This window comes from Crocodylus porosus, unplaced genomic scaffold, assembly GCF_001723895.1.
Source record: "Crocodylus porosus isolate Cpor-Errol unplaced genomic scaffold, CroPor_comp1, whole genome shotgun sequence".
Taxonomy (NCBI): Eukaryota; Metazoa; Chordata; order Crocodylia; family Crocodylidae; genus Crocodylus; species Crocodylus porosus.
In genome coordinates this window covers 12531034-12546547 of record NW_017728928.1, presented here as the reverse complement: position 1 = coordinate 12546547, position 15514 = coordinate 12531034, and the positions used below count along the sequence as shown (strand labels likewise).

General features: G+C 44.9%; 1 protein-coding gene across 5 annotated transcripts in view; it reads right to left on the bottom strand.

Annotated features, from left to right (window-relative positions):
• Positions 1-15514, bottom strand: part of UNK (unkempt family zinc finger) — a 52451-nt gene that overhangs the window by 20411 nt on the left and 16526 nt on the right. For 3 of the 5 annotated variants that reach the window (XM_019542584.1, XM_019542586.1, XM_019542587.1), the window contains exons 1-8: positions 11124-11446; positions 9335-9511; positions 8768-8898; positions 8505-8640; positions 6713-6830; positions 5558-5642; positions 3374-3516; positions 2066-2113 (exon numbers count right to left, since the gene is read on the bottom strand). In XM_019542584.1, coding sequence (XP_019398129.1) covers positions 2066-2113; positions 3374-3516; positions 5558-5642; positions 6713-6830; positions 8505-8640; positions 8768-8898; positions 9335-9511; positions 11124-11431 — 1146 coding nt within the window. In that variant the 5' untranslated portion in view covers positions 11432-11446. Of the gene's footprint in view, positions 1-2065; positions 2114-3373; positions 3517-5557; positions 5643-6712; positions 6831-8504; positions 8641-8767; positions 8899-9334; positions 9512-11123; positions 11447-15514 lie in introns of those variants that run through there. The other 2 variants (XM_019542588.1, XM_019542585.1) reach the window with 2 other exon arrangements.

Genomic DNA, 15514 nt, shown 5'->3' with positions numbered 1-15514 from the left:
TTAGCCTGGTTTTGTAGGTGCTAAATGATGCTCATTAAGTCGTTATGTAGTAGCTAGGTCCTGTGTATCGAGCTGGTGCCTGAGTGAATCACGGTTGACTGACTAGTAACTGGTAACACAGCAGCTTAGCAGCCAGGCCTGCAGTAGTGTCTCCTCTCCCTGCCCCAAGCCAGAGACAGCCAGTCCCACAAGCACCCACAGCATGAGTTTTGCTTGTCCGCAGCTTGAGGGGCAGTTCCCCCCAAACCCCTGCACCGATCTTCTTGAAGCATGGCAGGCTTTGTGGCCTCAGTAAGAGCTACCACCCCTGCAGCTTTAACCCCATGTTGTAACATATAGACATGACAGGAGTTTTGCTTTCAAGAATTTGGGGTGCTGTTCCCCCTAAACTCTCACACCAAACTTCACGAAGCTTGGCAGGCTTCATCCTCTTTGCAGTGTTTACCACCCCTGAAAATTTCATCCAAATCGGACAAAAAACAACAAAGTTATAGCTATTTTATTGATTCCCCATTATACCCTATGGGTGGATCTCCGAGGCAGCTCTGCAGAAGCTCTGAACCACTTTGGGAAGTCAAACGAGGCCAGCGCTTCCACCTGGGCATGCTGCTTCGGACCCTGAAGCATCTGAAGCTTCTTCAGATCTGAGGCTCTGTCCGAAGCCTCACACAGCCCTACTGCTCAGCAACGGAGTGGTGCATTTAGCACAATGATTCTTAATCCAAGGCTTTATAGCTACTGGAATTCCTCTGGGGCTTGCAGATGATTCACTGAATTCAAAAGTCTAATCAATCTTATTTTCCTCAGACTACTGTATGATCCAGGAACATGATTTGAAATCTGTGTACACTCTTTAAATCTGTTAGCCAAAGCAGCAAAAGAAACATTAGCAAGGACAAATCCAGAAGGGGTGAAGTGGTACACTTATACCCCCATTTGATTCCTGCCCCACCTAAATTTTAAAACCAACTGCCTGGGAGAGGCAGCAGCATTTCTACTCAGGAAGTGCTGAGGGAGTCAACTGACTTTGTGGGTCATTATAATCTTGATTCCTGCTCATCTCAGGTGCTAATAACCCACTCTCTTTTTTAATGGTCTTGATGTTCCATTATTCAAGTTATCCTCTCTTTTGTAGTTTTGATGCCTGTTAACCATTGGTGGCAACATCTCTCTTCTGTTTCACAGCCCTACAGTCCTTTTAGTTCTAGCTAAAAACCTTAACTCAGGTGTGGTAACATTAACATAACTGGAAATGACGGACAGCAAAGTGTCGGATGCGCTGTCAAGATGCTCAAGGCTAGGTTTTGTTTTGCCAATCAGAATTAGAGATGCACATTTAACAAGGGTGACTACAGAACTTATAAAACAGTATCTTCTGACAACTTTTGCCTAGTTGTTTTTTAAACTTAACATACAATCTAGCAAACTAGTGCACATTCCAATAGTTATATTCCTTATTGTTTTGATCTTAAATGGAATACGGGCCTAAGCCCCTAGCATATTAGCAGAACTTCTTTTTACCTGCAGAAAAATGTGTTATATGTGATGGCGCACCACACCATCTGCCCCCCCCCACGCACTCTTTTTCAAAATCACAGGGTCGCCCATGAACACTCAAGCCTGTGTGCGTTAGATGAATGCTACTGCTTCCACCTTGGAGCTGTAACTCTTGAAAATCCCAGTGTAGACAATGCCCAAGTACCTACATGAATGTTAAAACAGGGACTTCCAATATTTACTTCACTGGGCTACAATTGTGCATCACAACTGCACTTACTGCAGGATGATGTTTGCCATGCAGAGGGGGTCACAGACTGCAGTGGAGTGGAAGAGAACATTAGAGAAAGAGCATCTTCAGGGGCATTAGTTATTCATTTTCCTTAGAAATCAGGTATCTGCCTCGCTTCTAAAAGGAGACTGCTTAGAACCATCTTTATGCACAGTTGTTGCTACCACAGTTTCAAATGTAGCATGGAGAATGCTGAGAGCATCCTACAATATTCTGATTTTTCACACAGGCTGTCTGCTGTTCTCCCTCCCTGACAGTCACAAAGTCACTACTCACTGTGGTGGAGGTGGGGCTAGTTGGCAGGGTTCCTGTTTTATTCCACACCTATGGTACAAATACAAAACAGAAGAGGCCATATGAGGCTAGTTGCTGCCTGGCTTATTTTTCCTTGGATTAATTAGTCATATAAAATTATCATCAGCAAAGCCATATTTGTTTGCAAGCTACATGCAGACACCCCATGGAGTGATGAAATGACAGAGACATGTGTTGCCTTTTGGCTTGCATTCTTGGATTATTAAAGACTCTGTTTTAAAGACTAAAGACTTCCAAAGAGAGAAAAGGCCTCCCCCAGTCATCAGATAAAACAGATCTTCAGTTTCCTGCTGACTTTCACAGCATTCAGACAGCATATTCACAGGGGGGAAAAAAAAATTCCTGCTTGTTATTTAACCAAGCAAAAATAACAGGTCTAGTCTGTCCCAAAAATCTAGCTGGTTGTTCAAGATACAGTCACTTTATGACAAACTTGGAACACTTTCAGAATAACTGCTTTAGACTCTGAACTTGAAAAATGTCTCTTTTCACAGGGGACTCTTAAAGGATTTCAACTTCTCTAAATCGGTTTAAAATTTGCAATTGTGATTTAAGCTTTTGCTATTCTCTCTCTTCAGTCTTTGTCAACAGTTTGGGGAGTTTACAAGCTCCAAGGGGGCTTGGTAAAAATAGGCAAAACCTAAACAAACTTAAAAAAAAGAATTGGAACGAAAGAGGTTGTGTTGCACTCATGTCACTATGCTGTCCACTTATAATTGCAAGTCTTTTGTGCAGGGGCCTCTTTTCTCGTAGAGAAATCTAAAGTGCCTAGCACGCTTCAGGAGCTGTATAAAAGCTTAAACAGGCTTAGCTTTCCTTAGGGAAATAGATATTCCATAATATAATGTGTGCACAGGCTAACCCTGAGATTTTGCCAACTTAAATGTAGGTATAAAAGTGATTCTGGCTCAAGGTCTGAATGACAGTACATGGAAAATGAAGTCCTACATTTGTTTCCAATGAGGAGAAAACTAGACAGAAGAATTACTGCTGGACACCACTGACTATCTCCTTTAAGTACCTCAATCAAAAAGCTTGTCAAGAGAAAGAAAAGCCCTGTTTTATAGGTGAAGGGTTAGTTCCTACTTCTAAGGCTGAAACTTATGTCTCATCCCACCTGTGGAAGTACTGAGCTGACAGCCAACCAAAGTCAAATCCTTTATGCCTAAGGGTACTATATTTGCCTCCTTTGGAAGACACTTGTACACTAATAGAGGAAAATGCTCATTTGTGAAACATGGGCAAGGGCTTCCCAATAGCATTACATACATTGCTAAGGTCTGGGGCATGCGGACTAGAAGGGCTGACTGGAACAGAATCGCCGGCAGCTGATGGCATATACATCACAGGGCCTGCTTGTGTTGGGCTAGATACAGCTGAGGATGGCTGTAAGTCTTCATTGAGCGGAGGCTCTGTAAGAAAGGAAAAGGGCAAGCAATGTCACTCAAAACTGTGTGAATGGCCAGGAATCACAAGATGTCTGGGAACAGCAACTATATACATCTCTAGCTACTAACTCTGCATAGGGAATATTTCATGAATACCTATTTTTAGGCAATGTAGAAGCAAGAAAAAAAAAATCTCATCTGGCAAAGCAAGCATTTCTCATCTTATAATCCTTATATTACTTTCTCCCTACTTCTACACAATCTGCTGTTCTGAATCCGAGTACCACCTCTTCCTGTAATAGGTTTGCAAAGTGAACTGCATACTGTACATCTCGGGTGCCCCATGCTAACCAAGGGTTTTATCCATGCTGTACACATAAGCAACTGGTTTATTGTAAGTAGGTACAGTAAGTGTGTGCACACCCCCACTATTTCTCAACAGTAGACCTTACAGAAATTGGTAGTGTGTAAAAAGCCATGGAATTGCTCACATTTTAAAACAGCCTTTTATATACAGAAAAGACTGTTTCTGCTGTACTGATCCAAAATATCACAGACCTCAGCACCACATAGTTATCAGATGCAATATTTATCAAGGTGATTTCCAAGAGGCTCAAAGAGGCTCAGAAAAGGTCTTCTCACTGCAGCCCAGTAAAAAAAAAAAAAATGCATGCTGATACTCTCGTGTGTTAAATATATTCTAATTTAATCTCAAGACAAAGTTGCTTGGATTTTTGTTTCTTCAACAGAACAAGATTGTAGTGCAGAGCTGTAGTAAATGTTTATGTCTGTATGCAAGATGTGTGCATTTTAAAACCAAGAAATCAATTTGAGCAGACACCTACTTCTATGTTACAAAGGACTTTACTTACTGTAGGGAAAATGTCTTCATGGATTGGGAGATAGACTAGATAAGCCTGTAGGGTTGTCATCTGTAACATTTACAGGCCAGATGCTCAGCTATTGTAAATCAGCATTTTTACAAGAGCCTGATAATCTAACCCTATTCCGTATAAATATCAAAACCATTTTAATTCTCAACTGTTAAAACACTTCTGAAATATACACTGCAAAGATGATACAAACAAGCAAATGTGTGGATGTGAATTCAACTTGATCTTCAGCTTTCACCTTGGGAAGAAAGGTATTACAGATAATTTCTCATGGTTGTCCCCAGCGTAGTAAGACAATAGTACCCAAACTGGTCACAGAAGATCAGTACCGCTTTAAAGGAGTATAACTGGAAGTGCAGTATTATGGCTGGGAGTAAGGCATCTCTTAAGTTTGACAGAAAAGCAGACAACAGACAAATCGGATGGGATGGGATATTGGCTATTCAATAAAATCTTACTTTCTCCCAAGTTCAGTGTCTCTCTGGTTTGATCTTATAAGTGAAGTCATAATTCTGTTCTACTCCATTTAAAAATCCACTGATCGCCAAGGCAGTGGCAAAACCAGAAGTGCACTTCCACCGGCACTTTCGGTTTCGCAGCTGGCGCTTCTGGGGGGTGCTTAGCTGATCTCAGGTGGTGCAGGTGCACCCGCATGCACCCCCCATGTGTTGCCAACAAATTCAGGAAATCCTGAATCCTCTGAGGCAAAATGAGAATAATCAGTTTGTGGCATCCAGTTCAACTTCAGGCAAAATGGAAACAGCAGAAGTGTTAAAAAAGGTTGACAAAAAGACATATATGCCTTTTAATTCAATTGTGACATAGGTTTAACCATGTAAAGAAGAGCTACGCTTGCTCTGTTCTATAAGTAAGGAGGACTGACTGGTCAAGTGAGAGAGAAGATAGGGAAAGATGCCTCAAAAGTCAAAGCAATGAGCATCCCTGGCTGCAGCCTTAGAAAATATACAACCCCTTCAGTTATGTTTTACACCCCCGACTGGCATTCATGATTTGAAAGGAAGCAGCCAAGTTAATACTTCGTTTCTGAAAATGCAAACAGAAAGCTTTCCTTGTGTGGTCCCAAGCATCATCCTGCCTACTCTGGCCTGAAGCACCTAGACCTAAAGCTACCTCATAAACGGCTAAAACGTCGATGAGAGGAGTCAACATACGTTCTACATGTGCAAAGGCACAGAAGGGTCCTCGGGGACAGCTGCCAGACTGCTGCATGTCATTGCACTTAGTAGATTTGTAGATCTGAAAAAACAAACAAACAAAAAAAACTCAAAACAAACAGATGTGGTAAAAAAGACAAAGATGAGCAGCTGAGGTAGAGAAACACCTTGCATGGATTCCAGAGTGAAATAAAACCAGAATCTCCAACAAACTTCTCAGAATATCAATTTCAATGCTTTGCTTTAAGGAAAGAAAGAAAAAAAAAAAAAACAACAACCCCAAAACACACCAGTTTTCTCTCCTGCCCAAGGCAGGGGGGTTGGACTAGAAGATCTACAAGGTCCCTTCTGACTCTACATCTATGACTCTATGGAACTCTGCAAATGTCAGCTATTGCTCCTGCCAAGCCAAGCTCACCTAAAGGTTTTCATTTACACCGATGCCCACTAAGTCTCCCAGAAATTTCACAAGAAATTCCTGGGGAGAAAAGTGGTAAGTTACAGCCTGACAAGGAAAACTGGCAGATGATAGGCAAGGAAATTATGCCCTCATGTTCAGCGGCAAAATGATCAGTTGCGGACAATGCTCAGAGAGGGATCTACTCCTAATCTGGTGGTGAAGCTGATTATCAATCAAAACCATTTTCAACACACTGATACAACTGGGACCAGGACCTGGTCTCAGCCATGCTTTCAGTAATTGTGGTAAAAAGGGTTTGGGTGCGATTGGCTCCTCTGCTAGAGCATTCACAGGACAGGTTTATGCAGATCCAGGAGCTCGGTGTCTGTCAGCAACTGATCATGTCCCTAGTGGGGACAAACTGATTAGCTCACCTGTGATCCCATTCAACATATATCCAAGACACAGACTGTGCATTTCCTTTCCTTTTTTTTTTTTTTTCTTACACATATGTTTCCTCTCTCCATCTTTTCCCCCAAACTTTTCCCAACTAAAAGGAAGCCTACTGAGTAGCTGCAGTTCTCAATCATTCCCAATAAGCTTCTTCTGCATTTCAGGACCAAGTTGCAAGCAGTTCATCACTCCCTTCTTTGGCTTGATGGCCAGACACATGCTGCTTATCTTTGTCCATAATCCCAGAATGATCTTGCTACTTCAGTAATATCCTAAATGCAAAGGCAATGTTACTGTACCTCTGGGTGAAACTGCTGCTCTGTGCGGGTGTGACAGTATTGGCATGATTCTCCATTTTCACATTTAGTGGGATCTCCCCACTCATCTCCATGTTTCACACTTGGGCAGGGTGATGATCTGTGTCAAGAAAGGGCAGTGGAAGATGTCAGCCATACAGTAATTGCTGGGACAGTCAGCACGGACTCTTGACAGTTTCCTCTGTTGTACGCACTTTATTTGCCCTCTTGCCGCTCCTCCTGCCTGGATGGCCCCAATGCCTTTCTAATTCTTTCCCAGATGTTTCCGTAACTTTTATTCCCTCTACGGGCTCCCTAATGAAAGTATTGTGTTTTATTTCACCATTCAAGACTGAAACTTGACTTGAACTCAAAACAGTTTGAGCACATTAGTATCAATATGATTACTGGTAAAGGTAGGGGTTTGCCTTCTGCTGCAGAGCTATGTGCTCATATAACATTAGGGAGTTAACTGGCTAATTCTGAAGCATGTAACACTTCAGACTAGTCTATTTTTCCAGGGTTACCAGGTAACCATGGGAAAAAGGGCTGCATCAGGTCACCAAGGAAAATGCTCACTTTTTATCTCTGCTCAAACCTCTTCCATTTCCCAGTTTGCATTCTTGATATGCCAAAGTTCCCCTGCTCTTGAAAGTCTTACTCATTCCCTCAATAAACAGCAGGGGGAGGCAGACAACACCAGCAACAGAAACCAGTACTGACCAGCCAGACACAGCAGCTGAATGGGGAAGATGGAGGGGTGGGAACTGTGAAGCATTCTATTCACTGGCAGAGGGATAGTCCCTCTTCCAATTCTTGCCTGAAGGCACAGAGAAGAGCTGCAGAGATGGAAGGGGCCTTCTGCTAGAGAAGGGAAGATGATGTCACATGAGGACTCTCAGGTCAGATCCAGACACACAGACACGTGCAGTTTGTAGCTTGGCAAACCTATTTGTGGTGCCACAAACTGCACACGTTGCATGTTAAGCCATGCACAGCGCTGCTAATTTGCAGTGCAGGGGGAAAATGTGGGTCCCACATCAATCAGGAGTGCAAACCAGACAGCACTAAAGAGCTCACCCCGTCCCTTGCAATCCTAATTATTGTACACGAAGATGGCGTGATGATTTTAACCTGCTTCCAGTTAAGCCTGTAAAACCTACAACCTTTATTCCTGCCTATCAGCCCAACAGCAGCAACACTGTTGCTGAGAAATGATTTCATACTTGCCAAGGGTTTAACCGCAATTCCTTGGCTTGTATCTATAATACCTGGGATTCCAAAGTGGTTTTCCATGCACCTACTAGCCAGACCTGGGACAACTTAGTTTGGGTGAGGTCACGTGGTTTCAGATTCATATGGCTACTTATACAATTTTGTTTATAAACTGTATTAAATTCACCCTTTCAGGTTATTTTTTTCTGTATCAATTTTTTAAATAAAGCTCTCTCTCATGATGATGGTCATGAAGATAATATCATTATCATCGTTATAATGATCGCCACCACCGCCGCCATCCTAATTAGCAAGAAGTCCAGTTCACAGTAAGGAGAACAGAGTGCAACGTGATATGATACATATACTTATGCATTCATTATAACATGGTATGCAACATAGCTGGGCATTCGTTACTGGTTCTAGCTAGGCGTGGAGACTAGTGTGATCGCAATCACACAGTGCAGAAAACTTCTCAGCAAAGCTATGAGGACAGGCTAACAGTGTTATGCAAATGAAAGGCACCTGTGCAATCCTTCATCCCTAAAGGCAGAAAATGAAAAGCCTTTAAGAAGGATACCTGTATTTGTGTTTCCTTGGGCTTCTTCTTCTATCTTTACTATTGTGGTAGTAGGGGCAGGCATAACCCTGGCGACAGAGCCGGGGGGGTTTCTTGCATTGTTCTGTCTTGTAGTTTCCCAACACGTACGTTGTGTCTGTGAAGGAAGTGACTGGTTATTTGCAGTTGACGAGTGCTTCGCTACTATGCAAAGAACTTTGTGGGGAATGTGCACTCCAAGAATGCTGGACTACAGGCCCTTGTAGGATCCCCGAGGGACTCACCTTGCCACCTTGGCTCTTCACTGAGTATTTTCTCTATCATAGCATGGCTAGCGGCAACTGCAGACTGACCCTCTATGCCACCCTCTGATGTGGTCTGACCATTCTGTAGAGCCTCCATGGCCTGAAGCTCCCTTAGTGAATACAGTTAAATGAACAATAGGCAGACAGAGGAGATGAAGAGAGAGAGAGATACACAGCTAACAATTTTGTCAGGCAGGAATTGCTACAACACTTTGAAGTGGATTTATTTTATTGCTATCCATTTGCTTCTGTGGATGTTAGGGCAACATCAAGTGACTGAACAGCAGCTGCACTATTTGTACATTTTTTGGGAATCCCCAGCTCAGGATTCTGAACCCTACAGTGTACCTAGGTAGGCAACTAACCCAATATCTCATCCTTTTATGGAACCCTTCTAGGCAAGGGTTGCTCATTTTGCCTTGATAGCTAATGCCACCACCCCTCTGATACCAGGCAGTATTTGGTTATTTTGATCAGCTGGCTTTCCTCTTAGGCCCAATCACCCTTCCCCACACCATCCCAATGTGAATCCCATCCTCTGCTAACCGGATGTCGTAAACTGGAGAGCGCAGGTCATGGGGCCCATGAGCAAAGGCGCAGTGGACGCCATTCTTTGTGCAGTTTCCCTTAGAGTCTGTCTCATGGATGCAGATTCCAGTTTTGTAGTAGCGCAAGTGATATCTCCTCTCTGTGTCACCGGTAGTTCTGTGCAAGAATGGACACCTGAGGCAGAGGGGGGAAAAACAAGCAAATTTTGATTATACGGTTATACCTACGGGTGGACTCAACAGTATTAAAGGACCTGCTGCTAAGGGAGATGGGTGTGGGTAGCAAAACCTTTGCTAACCCTGCACCCTCTCCTTTATTGTGCTGTATAGAATTACTGAGAGCCCGAGGTCTGCCACTGTGTATGTACTATATAACAGTTTCTCTGACAAGTAAAACAAATGGATGTGTAAGCCAGCAAAGGCTCATTAAGCTATTGTCCAGTGGTTGTCAGGGATCCGGAAAAAAGCAAGGACACTGTCAAGGCTTTTCTGATGTACTTGCCATGATTGAGAGGACATCACATGGCACATGCATTTCCTCTGCAGCCCTCCATCCACCCAGACGCCTTGCTGTTACTGTTTCCTGCTGATGTACTCCTACAGGGGCTGTGACAGTCTATCTATAGCCAGACATCCCTTATGGAGAGCATGGGGCAAGAGGAGAAATGTGACACTGTAGTTTTAGCTGAGCCCTTATTCTTCTTCTCCCTGTTGTATCTCGGTGATACCTTCATAGGGGAAAAATCCACATGTGTTAGAGAAATGGAAAACACGATACAGCAGATGAAGGTTATATGCTTGCAGGATCTATTAAAGATGCACACCCACAAACAGCAGCAAGATGGGAATCACTTCCATTCACAAGTAATCTAGGTCAAATTTGAAAGAGGGGTCAGATCAAAGGCTCCAAATCATTACCTACCTATCCACAGTCCTTCTAATGAAGAGAAATCGACTCAAGAGAGACACCTGGAGTTGGGGAGTAGATTTATCCCCACACTCTTATAATTCAGGAAGAATTTGCTATGTTCCAATCAATATTTTTGTTTATATGGACACCATAAAATATGACTGAAATACAGACTGATGCAATTTTAGCCAAGCTTAAAATATGATCTTTGATTCTGCATTATTCTATATTCATTTTTTCAGAGCTGATCTCTCCCACAGCCACAACAATATTCCTTTAAGTACTGTACCTCTTTTTCCACTGGAATTTACTATGTACATGAATGGAAAACCCCATGCTCTTTTAACAGTGCTGCCCTTTCTTGCATACCTCCTATTTCTCTACTGAATTGTTCGAGATCTTTTGGCACCCGTCAAGTGGAAATTAAATCACACCATTTAATAAGATGGGAGCCGATCATTAGCTGTTATCAGGGAACAGACAACAGGGCAGAGAGCTCTTTTGCCACCAGGTCAGATCCAGCCCACATCAATAGTGACCAAGCACTATTATTTGATGTCTGGTGGCCTAGGGAAACGAGTCAGCTATTCTCAGTCCAATCATCAATGGAGAGGCCTTTCACATCAAAATTCTGCTGAAGATGCAAGGACTGAATTGTCCACGGAAACTGGACTCCTCTCAATCCTTGAGACAGTGCCTCTAAGTTACAGCTGATGCCAGGGTTGCTACTGCAGCTTTGACATCTGTTCTGACGTTACTTACATTTATAACGCCACTCTGCTGACCCGTCTCGTCTCTACAAACGCTGGCTGGAATCAACACCTGGACTGATCCCAAGTGCTGACTGGCTGGGAAGCAGGGCACAGACTTTACTTACTCATCTCCTTCTGGACAGATTCCTGTGGTCTCGTCATACTTGGTGCAGTAAATGTCAGGGCTGTAGTTAAAGGTACCGTCCCGACGGCGGATAGACCTGCGACGACGCTGGTTGACAAAGTGCCAGTGGAAGCAAGTATAGGGTCTGTGCTGAGTGCACTTGTGCTGCACAAACAGAGGGCACTGCTCGGTGCGAAACTCCTTCAGGTAACTGCAAGCAGAAACCAAAGAGGAGTAAGTCAGGACCAAGGGAGAAGTCAGAGCCCACAGCCGCTTGCTCAGTAGAGTCCCTGCCAAACTAAGCAGCATCCATCACAGAAATATATGCTTTCCCTCACCCTTCTGCTTTTACTGTAAGTAATGGAGATGGACACTGCTGGTTTTCAGTTGCAGGGAGAAGTCACTTAACAGGCCAGTAACCTCAAACTTGAAATTCAAACATGAACACCAAAAGGTAGCTGCAGTCAACAAAGAGCTTCTTCCTCTTACGCTTTTAACTACTGCTTAAAGGAGAGCTGTCAGCTGCTTAGCAGGCTGCTTAAATATTTAATAAGAAAATGATATTTTTAGATATAGTTCTCTCTCATTCCATCTCTAAATCTGAGAGATGCATGTGGAAAGCAGCTTGTCTGCCCTTAAAGAGAGATGGTCAAATTAAGAACCATATTGAAAACAAATTCCTTGAAGACAAGCTTAACGCTTCATGTCCTTACAACTACAAATGCTTTACACAAAAATCTGTTTTTCATCCTTTGCCTTGTTTTGCTCGCACATGCACGCTGTCCCTCTCATGCTTGGACAATGAAAATAAAACTAATCTGCTTCATGATCTGGGTCTTTTGCATTAAGAACTCAATCCAGACAGCAGCTGAACATCTCCAATTTGCTTGCAAATCGAGCCACGTTGAAGGCACTCAGCACCACACACAACTGTTGAGGGCTTTGCACGCTCAAGCCCCATGGAAGCCGAGCATCTGAACTACAAGAAACCCAGGGAATATTTAAAGATGGTTTTAAAACAATACGAAAACATTTACTTTTAAAGGAAGTTGCAGGCAGTTTTGGTTGATTTTTCCTTCTTTTGGTCCCCTTCATATTTTTTTAAAGCTAAAAACATTTTAACAGTATTCTTTTGAAAGCTGTGCATCTGTTTTCAAAATTAAAGCAGTCATGAGTCTGTACTTGTGACACAACTACAACTGAATCTCTGAAACAGACTGAGGAGGATTATATAATGGTTTAGACTGACACACTATTCTGACCGAGATCCAAGTGCTGGTTATTACAGCATACCACGTTGGTTGGAAGGCATAGCTGTGCTACATACAAATGCCCGTACTAGGGTAGACTTGAGGTCTACCTAGGTCAGACGCCCGTCTTTGACAAGGACCAAAACTAGATGTTTCACCAAAGGCCCAGAGCAGGTAAACGCGAGGGAATCCATCTTCAACAATAGGTTTCATTCTAATAGTTAAAGATCAATTTAAGCCCTTAATCAAGAGGCTTATTCATATGGACACTATAAGACAGAAAAACAGTTTAGAGATTTCTCAAGGTCCACTTGCCTCAACTTACCTTTTTCCTGATAAATTTTAAATGAATAACAATGCATCACGTACGTGTAAGGACAGATAGTAATCTTGTGATGAAAAAGAAGTGCACAGATAAAGCATACAAACATATATTTGCTAACACATTCTTCTCCCAGGGAATACAAAGCCTCAGAAAAAAATATATCCTTAGCAGTTTTGTTTTCAGAGGCAGGAATCTTGCTGGCAGGAGTTTTTCTACAATATGGCTTTGCAAGTGAGGCTTGTGAATGGCATACCTCACTTTTAGCCTTCAAGGCTTGTCCTATGAGTATTTGGGACCTGTTTTTCAAAGGTACTAAAAATCCAATTCTACTGCCATGCATTACAGTGATGGGCGACTGGGCTCTAGAGCTGTTAACTACATCCAAAATCATTTTAAAACACCCTGCAATCTAATGTGGTTGTAACTCCATTTGCATTCAAACCAAAGGCTAAACCAGGGGCAGGCAATTATTTCGGGCAGAGGGCTGCTTATCCAGGTTTGGCAGGCTGTCAAGGGCTGCATGGGTAGCCCCGCCCCTCGACAGGATACTTGCCCCCGGTCACCATCTTGGGACCAAAGTCCCAATGTCCCAGGGCCAGCACCAGTGGAGCCCAAAGTGGGGCACAGGCTGGCAGGGGTCTGTGGAGCCAGGCTGGGTTGCACCAGCAGAGAGGGGGGAGCAGGCCCGGCTCCAAAGAGCCCTTGCCGGCTGTGACCCCGCACTCCTGCCACCCTGCTCTGGGCCCTGCCAGCACTGGCCCTGGACACTGGTGCTCCCACTGGCTCCCAACCCACTCACCCCCAGGGCCCCCTAACCCCGCAGTACAGGCGGGGGGCAGCACACAGCCCCAAACCCATGCTCAACGGCAGGTAAGAAGCTGGTGCTGAGTGCGAGGAAGAGTGGTCCCTCGCCTGCCCCATGGCCAGTGCTCCAGGCTGCAGGCGCTCGCAGCCCACGCAGGGCTGTCTGGAGCAGGCACAGACAGCCCCAGGCAGGCTGCAAGTGGCAGCCCCCTCCCACCGCTTGCTGTGCCGGGCAGAGCTGGCTGCTGCTGGCAGCCTGGAGGCGGCAGTGGCAAACACTGCCCGGTGCGGCAGGCAAGGGGGCTGTAGCTACTGCTGCCACCACGTGCAGCCCCAATGGGTGAGCCCAGAGCCGCACGGGCCCAGGCTGGCAGTGGGGCCAGGTTACAACCTGGTGCTGAGCACAGGGGAGGGAGAGGTGGCCCCTCCCCACCCCATGCCTGGCACCCCACGCTCCAGCCACTCGCATCCTGCTTGTGTGCTTGCTTTGGACAGCCCCATGCGGGCTGTGAGTGGCTGCAGCAGGGAGCGCCAGCCGCGGGGTGGGGGAGGAGCCGCTTTCCTCTGTGCTGGGAAGGAGCCCTGGGAAAAGCTGAGTGCAGGGGTTGGAAAAGTGGCCCCTTGCCCACTCCATGGCTGATGATCCCCGCTTCAGCCATTTGCAGCCTGCACGGGGCTGTCTTGAGCAGGCACAGGCAGCCCCACACAGGCTGCAAGTGGCTGCAGCACGTGGCACTGGCCACAGGGCAGGCAAGGGGTCACTTCCCCCACCCCTCGTGCTCCTTCTCTGCCTGGGGTCCCCCCTTCCCTTCACCCCCCCTTCCCTGAGGTTCCAGTGCGGGGCAGCAATGTGCTCCCAGGCCAGAAGCCTCTGCTGGGGCTTCTGGCTGGAGGCAAGGCCAGGCAGGCCCTGCTGTTGTGGGAGCCCACCAGGCTTCCCCTGGGTCCTACTACCCTCGGTTCCTGTCATTTTTGACAGGAACCAAGGGAAGATGAATATTAATTTTCTAAATTTTTTAGGGGCCCCACAAGCCAGATAGTGTGGCCTCACAGGCCAGATATGGCCTGCAGGCCATATTTTGCCCACTCCCGGGCTAAACCAGGCTAAAATGCTAACCCAGGTTGAAGACACTCCACTGAGGTTTGGGCTAGCCCTGTTGTTTTATTTCATTTAAATTTTCATCTTTCCTTGTAAAAAAAACAAAAACAAAAACAAAAAAACCTGCTCCATTGGAAAAGTGATCCATGTTCCAACCATTAGTGACAGCTACACTGAAAAAGCCTTGCCAAGCAAGGCTGAGCCATGCCTGAAATGTTTTCCAACACAGCTGTTCCTAGCACTTCCAAGCCCTTGTAAGAAAAGGGTTCCTTTGTAAAAGGAAAAAAGAGAGAGCCTGTTTCTATCTTAACAAGCCCAATCTCTATTCCATGCTAATGAACATTAGGGCAAAGTGGCTGTCCATCAACACTTACTGATCTGGCTTAGATAAATCAATTATGCTGGCCGAGAGAATTTGACTTGTAATATGATCATGCTCACCGACATGCTAATACCTCAAATGCTTTTCACAGATAATACTCATCAGCATAATACCCCTTTGCATCCATGCACCTTCAAGGACCTTTACCACGGTGAGACATCTTTGTCCGTGTTTTACAGATAAACAAACTGCACCACCAAGACAGCAGGCCTCTGGCAGACATTACATTTATCACACATTACATGCACAACAAATAACATAGCTTCATAGATACTAGGGTCGGAAGGGACCTCAATAGATCATCGAGTCCGACCCCCTGCATAAGCAGGAAAGAGTGCTGGGCCTACATTACTCCAGCTAGATATACATCTAACCTTCGCTTGAAGACCCCCAGGGTAGGGGAGAGCACCACCTCCCTTGGGAGCCCGTTCCAGACCTTGGCCACTCGAACTGCGAAGAAGTTCCTCCTAATATCCAATCTAAATCTGCTCTCTTCTAGCTTGTGGCCATTATTTCTTGTAACCCCCGGGGG